This window comes from Pteropus vampyrus, unplaced genomic scaffold (genome assembly GCF_000151845.1).
Source record: "Pteropus vampyrus isolate Shadow unplaced genomic scaffold, Pvam_2.0 Scaffold40, whole genome shotgun sequence".
Taxonomy (NCBI): domain Eukaryota; kingdom Metazoa; phylum Chordata; class Mammalia; order Chiroptera; family Pteropodidae; genus Pteropus; species Pteropus vampyrus.
The window spans coordinates 4181547-4195366 of NW_011888821.1; the positions used below are offsets into that span (position 1 = coordinate 4181547).

At 53.8% G+C, this 13820-nt stretch overlaps 1 protein-coding gene across 11 annotated transcripts in view; it reads left to right on the top strand.

The window, feature by feature from the left end:
* The window catches only part of CLEC16A (C-type lectin domain containing 16A), a 205279-nt gene that overhangs the window by 189115 nt on the left and 2344 nt on the right, over positions 1 to 13820 (top strand). For 7 of the 11 annotated variants that reach the window (XM_023529618.1, XM_023529616.1, XM_023529617.1 and 4 more), the window contains 2 exons: positions 6375 to 6536; positions 11612 to 11731. In XM_023529618.1, coding sequence (XP_023385386.1) covers positions 6375 to 6536; positions 11612 to 11731 — 282 coding nt within the window. Of the gene's footprint in view, positions 1 to 6374; positions 6537 to 7682; positions 8503 to 11607; positions 11732 to 13820 lie in introns of those variants that run through there. The other 4 variants (XM_011358363.2, XM_011358362.2, XM_023529620.1 and 1 more) reach the window with 3 other exon arrangements.

The following is a 13820-nucleotide window of genomic DNA, read 5'->3' on the forward strand; positions in this document are numbered from 1 at the left end:
AGAAGCGCTGGAGTCAGCCAGTCCCTGTCTTTGCAGAGCTCAGCTCATATCCTTGCATTAACAAAGCTTTTTCACAACTGTCAGTTAAGACGAGATTCCATGACATAGTAAAGAAAAACCCCAAAGAGAAGTTTATTTCCCTCAGATGGAGGAAACCTAGATGAAGGTAGACAGGGGCTCCACAAAGGCATTAAACTCCTCCCTGCTCAGTTCTCTGCCGTCTCAGTGCCCCTAATATGTGATTCGTCCTCATGGCCCACGATGGCTGCTGGAGTTCCACCCATCATATCCATGTTTCAGGAAGCAGAATGGAAGAAGGCACACCTCTTTCCTTTTAAGAAGCCTTCCTTGGAAATCCAACATGCCACTTTCATTTCTAACTCATTGGCCACAACCTAGTCACATGGCCATGCCTAGCTACCAGATTCCGTAACGGCAGATGAAGGGGAATGGGTTTGGGGAGACAGCTCACAGTATCAGAAACGCTATCCAAAACCTTCTTGACCCCAGAGGATTCCAGGTGCTCGCTGTGAAAGTAACGATAGTCACTGCACGAAATAGCAAGTCATCTTTTTAGTTTCTTATGCCCTTTAGAGTTTCTTATGCCCCACCTGGGAAGGCCAGTTCCTATACAGCTGTTGAGTCCCCAGGCGGATATGGCAAGCTGCAGGAGCACAGGGGAGTGCACAGTTAATCCCACCAGCTGTGGAAACGCTCGCCCAAGCTAGCCGTGAGCTGAGTGAGCCACAAAGGGTAGGGAAGGGATTTGTGAAAACCATAAAGAGGCAAGAGGGAATTCCGGACTGAGAGAACAGCCCAGCCGAGGCAGAGAGAAAGTGGTTCTTGTCACGCAGTCTGAGGCTCCACCTGGGCTGCCAGAGGCAGGTGGCCCAATGATTCTGGGCGTAGGGTCTGAGGAGGCAGCTGACACAAAAGGCCTCTGGGCGTTGGAACTTCCTTGAGTCCTGTGTTTTTGACCAAGAATCTAAGGATAAATAACAGAGATTAACAACCGAAATGCCTGGAGAGAGGAGGAACTAGCTCGCTCCCCGCCGTTGCTTCTGCGTGAGAATGGGGCTCAGTCGTGCCAGATCTTTCTATGTTATAAAAAGCCAAAACTTCAGATTTGTATGTAAAGTCTTCCAGTGTGTAAATGGGGGTACCTAAAACAGACACAAACATGATATGAGCCAAGCGTTTCGCATCCACAAGCCCCTGCACTGCCCGTTGGCCAGCTCCAGGTCCTGACTCACACAGCACCCTGGCTCTCCACGGGAAGGCTTTAGGACGTGTGCCACCCAAAGAGAAAGGGTGTGTACACAGTATATTTGGGTGCACTTTTTCGTGGCTTCTCATAGAGCTCAAATAAGATCCAGATGTACAGGTAAAAAGAAAACTATGACTGCTTAAGCCAAGAGATCCTCACCAACAGAGGAGAGGGGGCTTGTCCAAGGTCACAAAGGCATTTGGGCAGAGTTAGGACTTAAACTTGAGCTCCCGACTCCCAGCCTAGTGCTCCCTCTATCAGCGGACCTCGAGTAGAAGGCTGATCTTTTTGTTGTATTTTTGTACTTGACAAATGCCAGAGACTTACTCATGAGTTCATCTTCCCAGAATAACTGGCAGAATGGGGCCAGAGGTCAGCAGGAAGACCCGGCCCACCCCTGGGAAGACAGTGGGGGATGCGGTTTGCTATTAGCACAGGTCTGCCTGCTTCTGGAGCGCTGCGCCTCGCCCCGGCTTTGGGGAGGCTCTTTGTGAGTCCCCGGGGGAGAGCTCTGGAGGCCAGCACAGATCCTAGGGGTGTGTTAGGGACCCGGGAGCTTGAGGCAGCTCCCAGGCAACCTTGCGTCCCTTCCTTCAGCCTCCCTTCTTTTCCTGGTTTAAAATAATAGTCATAGTTAGAACCCTGGACAATTTAGGCAAGCACTAAAAATAAAAATAAAACTCGCCATAACGAAACCACTGGGTTCTCCCGCGACTCAGTTCCGATCCCTCCAGCCTGTCTGTCCCGCTCCGTGCAAGGAGGGAGGCAGAGCCTGCCTTTTATTTGTCTTTTTTTGCCGCGGTGGGAGTATGCGGGACATGTTTTCTAACCTCTTTTTTCCTTGACCGCGTCTTAAACGTCTCCGTCTACACTGTATCGTCTTTCGTAGCAGCGTTCTTAGCAGCAGCAGAGGATTTCGTCGTGGAGACGTGTTAGAATTCATCTGGCCTCTCTCTCATTGTTGGATCTTCTGGTCGTCTCCAGGCCCCTGTTGCCCACACCAGTGCTCTGGACACCTGCGCGGTTCACCACGTGAATTCACCCGCAGTGCCTTCCGCAGCTCCCCTCTAAATTTCGGGGTGTGGAATCACTTCGGTCGTGTGAAAATCCACATGGCCTTTGATACACATTTCACGAGCTTTTCCCGAGACAAACTTGGGGAGAGCCAAGAATTTTATCTGCCGGAGAAGATCTCGGGGAGGCCTCTTTGCCTGTAGCCTTGTGCCGTGACCTCTGGCTCATCGACGTGTGTGCGAGTACTAGGCAGCCCATGGGTCTCGACTCAAGCCCAGAAGGCCCCTTGGCTCCTCTGTCAAAGCGAGTTCAGCGGGAGCTGCCTAGCCGGCAGATCAGGACAGGCGCTGCGGTCACAGGCCTTTGTCCTGAGTTTTCTGCGGAGACCTCCTGACCCTCTGACATATCATAGTGACTCGAAGTGGTCACCTCTATTTGGGAAGCAGCCCCTTGAAACTGCAGGGAGAGTCTGGGCACCTGGCAAAAAACAAAAAGCCCCACGTCATCGAGCCTTTCTGGGTTTCCAGTGCTATTGGTGGCCTGGGGGGGGCGGGGGGACAGGGGGGCGGTAGACAGAAAGTGGGGAAAGAAGGGAGGTGGGTTTTTAGTAGCAGCAGGCGAGGGAGAGACATGTTTAGTCTCCTCCACTCAACTAGACCCTGCGAACAGGCGGAATCAGAGGTCAGTGACTTTTTTTTGTATTTAACTCTCAGCGCATACAAATGGTGTGCAGTATTTACTGGCAACCTATGGCTTGACCCCCTGTTCATTCCCACAATGAAGGAACTCTGGTGGCCTGACTACAGCTTCAGCATCTCGTCTGCTGCCCCCAGGCCCGAGCTGTGTTACGGTAATAAAGCAGGACATTATAGAGCTTGAGAGAGAAGACATATGTCTTAAGAGAAGGGGTGAGTGACCGCCTCGGTGACAGCCCCATCATTCAGCGACTCGGGCTGAGGCATTGTCGGGAGGGCGAGAGGCTTAGCCTCAACTCTGTTCCCACACTCGCAGGCCCTGCTGTTCATGGCTTTGATAAACACACGACTCGGGAAAAGCCGTCCTGACATTTTGATTTGTTGAGGGGCGATTCATTTTCGAGGCAAGTAAACAGCTTGTGAACTTGAGGGTTTACCGCTCGGAGTGATTAAGAAGTGAGCAGCTATACAGGGAGTTGTGTGGGGCTGTGGCTGATTGCCCGGGGAGCCTCCTGGCTCTCTGTCACAGTCCATCTGAGGCCCCCACCACATGCACAGTGCGTGGCACCACACCTCTTCCTGAGAACTCCAGCACCCTGAGCAGACGGTAGAGGTGGGGAATAGCCTCCTTTACGAAAGAGGGGCTGGTGAATTCACCCTCGGTGTTCCCACCAGGCCTCACATCTGCCTGCCATTGCATCTCCCCAAACCAGAGGGCTTGGCTGGGGTATGAATGGAGACCCGGCTCCTAGGAGCTAATCCTTAGACAAAGATAACTTCATGCAAACGTTGGTACAAAATAGCCCCTCCATGGTGGCCAGGTGTGTTCCTACTAAGTCCTAAGAGGTGATAGAGCAGCAGGTCCCCTTGCGCGCGCACACACACACATACACACACACACACACACACACACACACACACACACACACACACACACACACACACCCTCAGCCAGGGACTATGCCCACACACCAACAGGTAAAGGGAAGAGGCCGAGGGAAGTACAGACTTGCCCAGGGCCCCATGCCCGGTGAGCGAGCAGAGCAGGAATAGAAGCCAGGCTTTCCTGTCCCCAGAGCCCCTGCTCCATCCTCTTCCAGGTTCAGTTAGGGCCAGAGAGTAAAATACTTAAGACTTTGCAGGCCGTGCAATTCCTATGGCAACTGCTCAACGCCGCTGGTGAAGCTGAAAAGCAGCCACAGGTAGTATGTAAGCAAAGGACCACGACCGTGCCAATAAAACTTTACCTCCCAGTCATCGGGCCACAGTCCGCTGGCCCCCTACTCCACACTCTGCCACCTTCCTGAGTTGGGAAAGAGCGAGGTCAGGTTCTGGAAGAAGTGTCAGCGGGAGCTGGACTGGGTGGCATTCACGCAGGTGAAGTGAGTGAGGCTTGGAGCTGGCTGGGGTGAGTGTGCTCAGGAAGTAGGGAGGAGGTTTGATGTGACTGGCTAGGAAAGTCGGGGTCCCTCTCTCAGCTAGAAGGAGGACTCGCCCCCCTCCTGCACCCCAGCTTGGTGCTGCTTCTGACTTATGGGGCGGAAGCAGCAGGGCCACAGAGCACTGTTACCGTGGCCCTGCCTGGAGCCAGAACCACCATGGTCTGCACGGGCCGCTGGGATTGTCCGCGAGGCGTTTGTTCCATGGAGGCTGCTGCATATGTAGTGAATAAAATCAGAAGCTGTGGCCCACGCTTTAGAAAAGCGGACTATAAGGGTTTATGCCTCTATTTTTATCAGACTGAATCTTTTGACATGAACTTTAGCTCCATATATTCAGTATATTTATTGTTCAGTGGGTACCCAATAAAGATAATCTATTTGGCAAAACAAAAAAAGAAAAAAGAAAAGCAGACTGTAAAAAGGACAGATGTCGCAGTCTGCAGAAAGCACGTGTCCTCTGGAAAAGGGGGGCTCCCTCATGAGCTTGCGCGGAAGGGCCTCGTTTCGTCAAAAAGAGCACACCGCTCTCACCGCCTGCCACGCCCCGTGTAGGAGTTTGAGGGACACCCTCTCGTCGTCTCCCCTCTACAGTGGGGCGATGAGAAATGGACGATGGCTCCCCCAGCTAGCAGTGGGGAAGTGACCTTGGGCACGCGTTCCAGTGCCTCTGCGTGGCGAAGCGGGGTTTGCCCACGTCGAAGTGTCTCCAGATCATGGGGCTCGTCCACTCCCCCGTTCGGGGAAGGCCACAGTCCCCAAAAGTGTGTTGTCCCAGTCTCCAAACCCAGAGTGTCTCTGTGCGGTCACTCGTGCACTGCTTCGCGACAGAGATACGTTCTGCGGGATGCGTCGACAGGGCGTTATGCGAGCCACACACCTGCTATGCGACGTGGGCTGCTGCTCCTGGGCTACAGGCCCGTATGGCACGTTCCTGTACGAAACAGCACGAGATTAACTCAAGCGCAAGAGAAGATGATACAGTCAAGACGTAAACGTGAGACGTGCGAGGCTGCCGCCTACGCAACACAGTGCCGTTTCACAGTAAACTTTTTTTATAAGTAGAAAGAGTACGCTCCGAAATATGACGAAAGAAATAAAATAACGGCGAAAAGTATAGTCAGATAAATACATAAACTGTAGTACCTTAGTCGTTTATTATCATTCTCAGGTATTACAGACTGCATATAATTCATGCAGCCGGCAGTCCAGTAGACTTGTTTCCACCAGCATCATCACAAACACATGAGTCATGAACTTGTTGGCTGTGACAGCTATGACTGTGTCACTAAGCGACAGCAATTTCTCAGCTCCATTATAATCGTAGGGGACCACCGTGGTTGACGAAAATGTTGTTCTGTGCTGCAGGACCGTGGCTGAGTTTTGGTTTCTCACACCAGACTCGCCAGACCTCGCCAGGGCAGAACACATTCTCTGGCAGAGGGAGTCTTGGGGGCTCACCCCTCCTGCCCAGTGCTCGGGTCCGGTGCCTTGCCTTTGGCAGAACTCAGTGCATCAGCAGAGGCCCCATGATTTTCCCACGAGGCTGCCCACGTCTCGGGAACTTCGCCAGGACTTCACCCCTGAAGCTCCAGGGCTACGCGTCCCTTTCAAGGGCACAGCAGCACGTTGCTGAGCCAGCATCAGGCACTCGGATTTACAGCTCACAGCCCTGTCCTCAGCTCTGTGACCGGCTACCCCTTTTCCTTGAAACAGCTTTAAAGTGTGTCCAGGTCAGTCTCATGGCTGCTGAGGTCAGCTCACTGCAGAGCTGACCTAGACTTTCAGGGATCCGGGTTTAGGTCGGTTAGCATGGCTTTTACACTAAGGCTCCAGCCCCACTTTTGAGGTGGGGGTTTGTCCTACAGGGTCCCACACGTAGTTGGGGCAGATGGCACCCGCTCCTGCCAGGCCTGCTTGTTTCCTCCCACTTGATCACGTCACCACCTTGTCTTGCAGGCTTTGCCGTGGCTCAGTGCATAAACCAGCATAGCTCGCCATCCCTGTCCTCACCGTCACCATCTGCCAGCGGGAGCCCCAGCGGCAGCGGGAACACCAGCCACTGTGATTCAGGAGGTGCCAGCTCATCATCCACCCCCTCTGTTGCCCAGAGCCCGACAGGTATTGGCCATGTGACACAGTGTGGGGGAACTTTGGGGAACCCTGTAATCTCTTGACACCGAGACTGCTGATACCCAGCTCCTCCTCGCCACTGTGTTTGGGGACACTGCCACTCGGGGTTCCATGCTCACTCTTAACATGATGCTGCCCACAGGCCAGCTGGTTTAGCCCCCAGCAGGGTGGGAATCACTCCTTTTGCAGCCTGGTCCACTGAAGGCCTTCCCTGACCGCACAGCTGGAGGGGGCGGACGACAGGCCAAGCCTGAATCCACCCTCTTATCACCTCTGAAGTCTTATGTGTCACGAGGAAGGCGCTCCCGGATGCCATTGCTTGAAGCCTGGCAAAAGAATCGTGTCCGTGCTAATTTTTTTTTCTTCCATAACATACCAGTTTCCTCTTTAAATGTTTGGTGCGGTACAGTTGTCTATGACCATGGTGCACCTTGCTGCCTTCGAGAGTCAGGCAGGATATGCCAACGTCATATCTTGCCCTCCTGCAATTTACACAAGTGCCAACGTAACACAGAGAGACCCCGTGAGCAGGGATCCTGGAATGAGATGTTTGAGTGGATGTCCCCCCAACACCCTGTGTTCTCAGCTGTTGTGAGCGCCCCACTGAGCTGCATACGATCCCAGGAGTAAAGACATCAGGCTGTTTCTTGAACAGCATAGCCCCAGAATGCAATCTGAGGAGCAGGACTTGAAGAGAGACAGTGGCAATGGCCTTGAGAGTATGTGAGGCTTCACACCCCAGCTGCGTGACCGCATGGGTGTGCAGGGCTCCAGTGACTGTGGTCCGAACCCCCATTTGGGGACCCTCTATGTCCTTTGCTGTTCTTGCAAGGTCCCGTCCAGAGCCCTCAGCCATTATATATCAGGGCGCCAGACCAAACTGTTCTTAAGCTGTGGATCAGTGGGTCATAACAAAAGCAGTGTGTCAGGACTCGAGCTACCTCAGTGCCAAGGAAATTGAGGGCCCCTGACTCCGGTCTCCTCAGCTCCAGAGGTAGAGATCTCCTCGGGTGCCCACACCGCTCCGGAGTTTTCAGCTTCTGCAGCCCCCAGCAAAGGGTTAAGCTGGTGTGGTCTCCGTGCCTGTGGCTCAGGGCACCTCAGCCCGCCTGTACCCCCACCCCCATCCCACAAGCATCCATTACCTCCGTCACCTATCGACATTCACAAGGCCCAGGCAGCAAGGTCACCCTCGAGCCAGCTCACTCAGACCCCCTTCCAGGCGGCACCTGCTCCTCTCCAGCTATGGGAAGATGACCATCTGTTCTGAGCTATTTCTGAGCCCGATTTAAGGGTGGCTGCACATCCAGGCCATCGTCGCTGCCGTTCCCAGGCTCGTATCTGGGAAATTCAGACAGAGCTTTCTCCAGAAGCCAAGAACAACTCTCAGCCTCCCTCTGAAGCCTGGTCTCATGATGGCTCTGGGGGCCCGAGTGCAGGATTGTGTGTCTGTGTGCTCGTGTGTGCATACATATACTGCCTGCATGTGCACGCTTCTGTGTCTGTGTTGTGTGCACCCACTTACACGTATACTTACAATTGCATTTTAGTTGAAAGGCCTCTTCCTGGTGTAGCTATGTACACCTTTCTTTCGTTTTTAAGGAGGCACTGCCAATAACTAAGCGAACAAATGAGCCATATACTTCTTTGCCTAAAACCGAAACCACCAAAGAGCCATTTTGTCAAAATCGGGCCACGTGTGCAGATGTCTCCCTGAGCGTGCCACCCTGGGCTCTGGCTCTGTGCCTCTCCTGAGGCTTGGGGTCCACACTGTGCTGGTTTCTTTTATCTTGACCCCTGTGGCCCCTCTGTCCCTACCCCCACCATCCCCTGCACACGTGCCAACGACATGTCCTCTTGTCTCCGGAACACAGGGGCTGTTAGCCTGGCTGTCGGGTAGCCAGGAGATTCCAGGCGATAAGTGATGGTCAGGCCCTCCCTGGAGTCTGCTCCTGTTCGGTGCATCCCCGGGAGGTGTATGGAGGCCAACGTGTGAGTCCCCAGCCTGCCTGTTCGAATCTCTGCAGACACTGAAATGACTGACCTCCTGCTGAAGGGCTGGCCTGTCAGGCAGCTTACACTTCACCCTTAACCAAGGGCCCACCTGCTGGTCCCTAGAAAGAGATAGCATCAGAGCACATGAGCTCCTCCCTGTCACAGGTGCCCGGCCACAGGAGCCAGCTCCGCACCCCCGGCCCACAAGCTGGAGTGGCAAGTCTCAAGAGGACCACCATTCATTCACTTGTCTCTCGATGCCAAACTTCCAGGTCATCCCTCACCCTCCCGGGTCCATCCAGAGGACATAGGGTTTTCATGTCCCCTGTAGGGGCAGGTCTACCCAAATGGTCCCAACATCTGCCTGGTATCTTACCGAGCTGTACCGGATGGGCAACCAAGGATAGAAGGCAGGCAGGTTTTATTGAGATGGGTGCCCTTCAGCCAGTGTTCTGGTTGACGTCGTCCTAGAGTGGTGACCCAGTGCTGCCTGCTCAGCAGACTCTCCACCCACAGGTTCTGGCCACAATCTGCCAGGGCGGCATCCTCGGAGGGCCAACCAGGCGACAGAGTGGTCCCCGGCCTCTCCCCATAACCCAGCCAAGAGGCCACTTGTCCTCAAAGTGGTTTTTGAGGACACAGTGCTGAATCAGAAGCATTCCTATCCCTGTTCGCAGAGCGTCTGAGTCCAGGAAGTCCCCAGTGTAGACAGCAGCCGCCAGGCCTTCTGCAGCCAGAATTCGCAAACTCCAGCGGCTTCTTCGCTCTCAAAGCCACAGTTTGCCAGTCAGGTGTCGGGTTGGGAAAGTACACGAGAGATGCCATCCACCAGAGGACAAGACGGGCTCAGTTTCCATGTCTTTGCTCCGTGGTTTTGAAACCTGGAATTGTGCAAGGCAATCTATAAAGCCAGGGCGTCCCTCACGCTCTTCGGACAGCTGATATGGCGCGGCACCCACTCCATGGGCTCCTTGGTGACATCGCTGCATGGCGTCCCAGTAGACGCTCCTCCCAAACCTGAGCTCCTGTGTTTCAGACACTGTGCTCGGAAGCACTTCACAGACACCCCCACGTTGAATCCCACTTCACGTTGTACAACTGAAAACACAGGGGCCAAGAGAGGTCGTGCAGCTTGGCCAGGACGCAGCGAGAAAGCAGAGGAACCTGACCGTAAACCTGGCCTCGGCAGCTCCAAAGCCTGTGCTCCACCTTCCGAAACCATCCTGTGGGATATCGATGGGCTCTCTCAGTCGGCCTTGGGTACCTCCGAGGGGCGACCCAGACACCTGGGCCCCAGGTGCGGATCCCGGCTGGGGGTAGCCCCTGAGGTGCGCGGTCGCTCTATAGCCCAAATAAAAGGCCACAGTCCATCCACTGACGCCCAGGTCACTGTGCAGCGCAGGAAGCGAAGGCTGGGCTCTGCGGCCCCTGTGGGGGGAAGCCTAGTGGCTCCCCAAGTCAGGAGCAAAGTGGACCCCAGATGACCACATTAACACATGCACACTCACACAAATGCACTCACACGTTCCCACACACGCTAAAATGCACACGCACTGTATCACAGGTATGCTCAGCATAGGGATTCTGATAAGAAAATCGCCCCCTTAGTTAAGAGCTCTGTGACCCACACCAAGTTCCTTAACTAGCCACATGTGCCTCCCATCCCATATCTGTTGCATTTCACACATGTCCTGGGTGAAAAGGAAGGAAAATTGTTAAAAATGAAGTCAGAGCGAAAGCCAGCCTGCTCGTCCAATGGCCATTCTTAAGACTCATGGAATTATGAGCCGTGGCCACTATGACTCTTCTCCAGGATTCACAGAAAGAAGGAAGAATTTGGTTCCTGGTGGCCCAGTGTTGGGAGCCTCACAGGGACAGGGTTGTGCTCTGCTGGCCCTCCCTCCTCGTCCTCGCCTGCTCTCGGAGCCAATTGTCTGAACATGCGACCTTCACCCCAGGACGCGGTTCTATTTGAGCCAACCGAGAGCCACAGAGCCCAAGATCGCCGTGTGTGTCACTGAACCAACCCAGTTACCAGTCAGGCAGGACTTTGAAGGACAGACACCCGAGTAAGATGTGCTATCTTTTCTCTCCAGTTTTCTCCGTGGCATTAATTTTTTTTAAATTGGGGTAAAATACGCATAACAGAAGATGTGCCATTTTAACCATTTTTAAGCTTATTAGGTGCAGTGATCAGGTACCTTCACCTTGTGGTGTTCTGTGGCCTTGATTTTAAGCTTTGCTGTAATCCCCAGTCTGTCTCAGAGGTGACGGCTCCTTTCTTCCCAGCGAGATGCTCCTAACGGTTTTGTTTCAGCCCATTAGAACCCACTCTCTGGCTCCTTGGCTCCTGGTGTCAGATCTTCCTGCCACAGTCCAGTCTTGGTTTTCAGAGATTCAGATCACCAGAGCGTCACCTGAAGAGTGTCACCTCGTGGCCGGGGAGGGGGTCTTGGAGCGCTTCGCCCATCTGAGGCTTTCCCAGAAATCACAGAGCTGTGTGCTGTTGGCTTTAGCGTGGTGACACCGAGAACCGTCAGCCTCATCAGTTGGATCAGGAATCTGCTTGTCTCACTAGCTGGTTTGGTTTCGATCCCCCAACCACACAGCCCGCCCTCCTTATACTGTCCCAGGACGCACGGTTTGCATCTTAACTGCCGGTTTGCATCGAAAACTGACGGGCACTTTTGTTCTTCTGTCCCCTGAGGTTTCTCAGCAAGACCAGATGTTGCTGATGACCCCAACTCTCTCCTCTCCGACAGGACAGAACCTTCGCTGTCTTTGCCCCGATCGAGTCCCACGAGCAAACGATTTGGTTCTTAGCTGTCCTGACGCCACCTCGTCCGGGGGCAGGGGACACAGTGGGGAGTGTCTTACCTGCATGGCGGGCTGCGCCCCACGCCCCAGCTGTCACAGCACCCGCTGGGACGCTGCCTCCACTCCCCTCATACTCTCGTCGATGCTTAGTGTCCGTCCGTCTCCGCTTTGTGCCCCCTCTCCATGTCACCTCTCTCTGTCCCGTTGTTAAAGGCTTTCTATGATCTGTCGCTGTGTTTCCCTCTAGTCAGGAGTGGCAGGAAAGGACGCCGACGAGTGTTCAGCCTGTCGGAGGCCGACAGTCACGGCGGCCACTGGGTTTAGTGCTTCGAACGGCAGCTGTCACGGCAACTCTGGCACAGTCGATTCAGGCAGGTCTCCTCCATTAGCCTCCACGGGCCCACGATGTCCCTTCACCACGCTGCACGGTCAGCAGGGTCCGCATGGCAGTCTGGGCCGGGCTGTGACCTGAGGGCCGTCCCCCGAGTGGGCACTTCCTCAGCTCCCCCCGGGCTGGCTTTCTCGTTCCCTTCATGACCTCATCTCGTCTGAGGACAGAATCCCCCGGCCCTCGACCCTTGTATCAGTTCTTCTGAGCCAGACCTGGGCAGCCTGAAAACGCTGTTATTCTCCATGACATACCGGGCAGGCCAGCCTCAGCTCAGGCTCAGCCCAGGGCCTGAGCTAGAGGCGGGTGTCCCAGCCAAGCCCCTCCCCGCTCCCCGCCCAGTTCAGGCCACAAGGATTTGGGTGGTAGAATTTGCAAAAAGCGTCCAAAAAGTCAGCTCATTTTTTTTTCTTTTCCTTTTGTTTTTTTTTTTTTTTTACCCTTGGCCTCGCTCAATGATTAGTGGTCGATTGATTCTCGTTCCAGCCAGAGGCCAAAAGTAACTTCACTTACAAACACACCGGTAGATGTGACTCCAGCAATCCCCTTCTTACGTTTAGTGCTCCAAATTGTAGCAGGGTTGGTCTGGGGGCCGCTAACCCACAGCAGTGTGCTTCGTGGGGCCCCTTGCTACTGCCTTCTCCCTCCACGCTTCTTTTAGGGTTCCCGCATGTGCCCCCCACTTGGTAGCTGTACTAACCAGGCAGGAGCCTTCTGCCTTCTTTTGCGTTCAAAAGCTGTTTCCTCTGAGCTTTGCCTTCCTGACTCGCTCTGCTTTTCTTCTCTTCCCCGCGTCACTCAGGCCCACCTTTTCCAGACTGAGCACATCAAACCCAAATTTTTACTGGAAACTGTCACTCCCTCGACAAGGATCAGCCGAGCCCCTGCCCCAAAACGGAATATCAGCTTCTGAGGGTGCCGGCCAGGGACGCGACGGTCAGCTTGGGACAGAGCCGTGGGGAGGCCAAGCTTCACTTGTGGAAACCTGGACGTCCAGGATTTCCTACTCTGGCCTCCAGTCGTCTCCCTGGCCCCTAGTCAGGAAGCCAGAATGTTCTCTGAATCCTTCATTCCTTGGGCCAAGCCCCAGCCTGTGGCCTTAGACCTCAAAACACCAGCTGCAGTAACCTTTGCAGCTCGGCACTTGGCCAGAAAATGTGTCCTCGCTGCATAATTCTTTCCCGCCATCCCCCGCTCACCCCTTGAATGAATAAATGTGAAGATCACATTCAGGAAGCAGTTCTTAGTTTCAAAAATAATAACGAAGTCAAAAAATAAGTAAAAGTAAGGCAGCATTGTGAGTGATGGGTACGAGGTTATTTTTTTCTTATTAAAAAAAAATAGATACTATTTTTACGAGGAAAAAAATCGACCTTTTTAATAAAATTGTTGGTTCTTTTCCCACAGAGAAACCCGTCTCGTGTGTATGGTAGTGTTCATGGGTTTGTTTTTTAATACGTTTGATGGCAACTTTCCCACCTCGTTGATTATTCTTATTACCAAAACCCCCGTTCGGGGTCAGGGAAAGCTTCTGCCCGCTTTTTTTGAAAATCTGCATGCAAATGCAGACTCGAGCAAAGGGGGAACTCTTACATAGAAGTTTTGAGAAAAACGTGAAGGAAATGCTTTGCAGCTCTGTCCCCAGATGGCACAAAAGTGCCATTTGGGGAATTACTCATTTCTAAACTGCCCCATCAGCAGCTCAGCTTACATGTGGATTCGTATGCACAGGAATTCATGCTCACGCCCCTGTGAAGGGAGGTAGAGGCTGCTGGAGCAGAGGAACCGCGCCCCCCACCCCCCACCCCCCACCCCCCAGAGAGCCTCTCATTCTGATGAATGACAAGCAGGTTCTGCTGGGTCAGAACCTGAGCCGGGGCTTCCCCCACCCCCCACCCCCCAGAGAGCCTCTCATTCTGATGAATGACAAGCAGGTTCTGCTGGGTCAGAACCTGAGCCGGGGCTTCGGAACCAGCAGCACATCACCGCAGGTGTCCTTACTGAATGCAGCAAAGCCGTGGAAATTCAGAGAAACCAGAATGCGTGTGGAGGGTTTACTCAGCGCTCTGGGC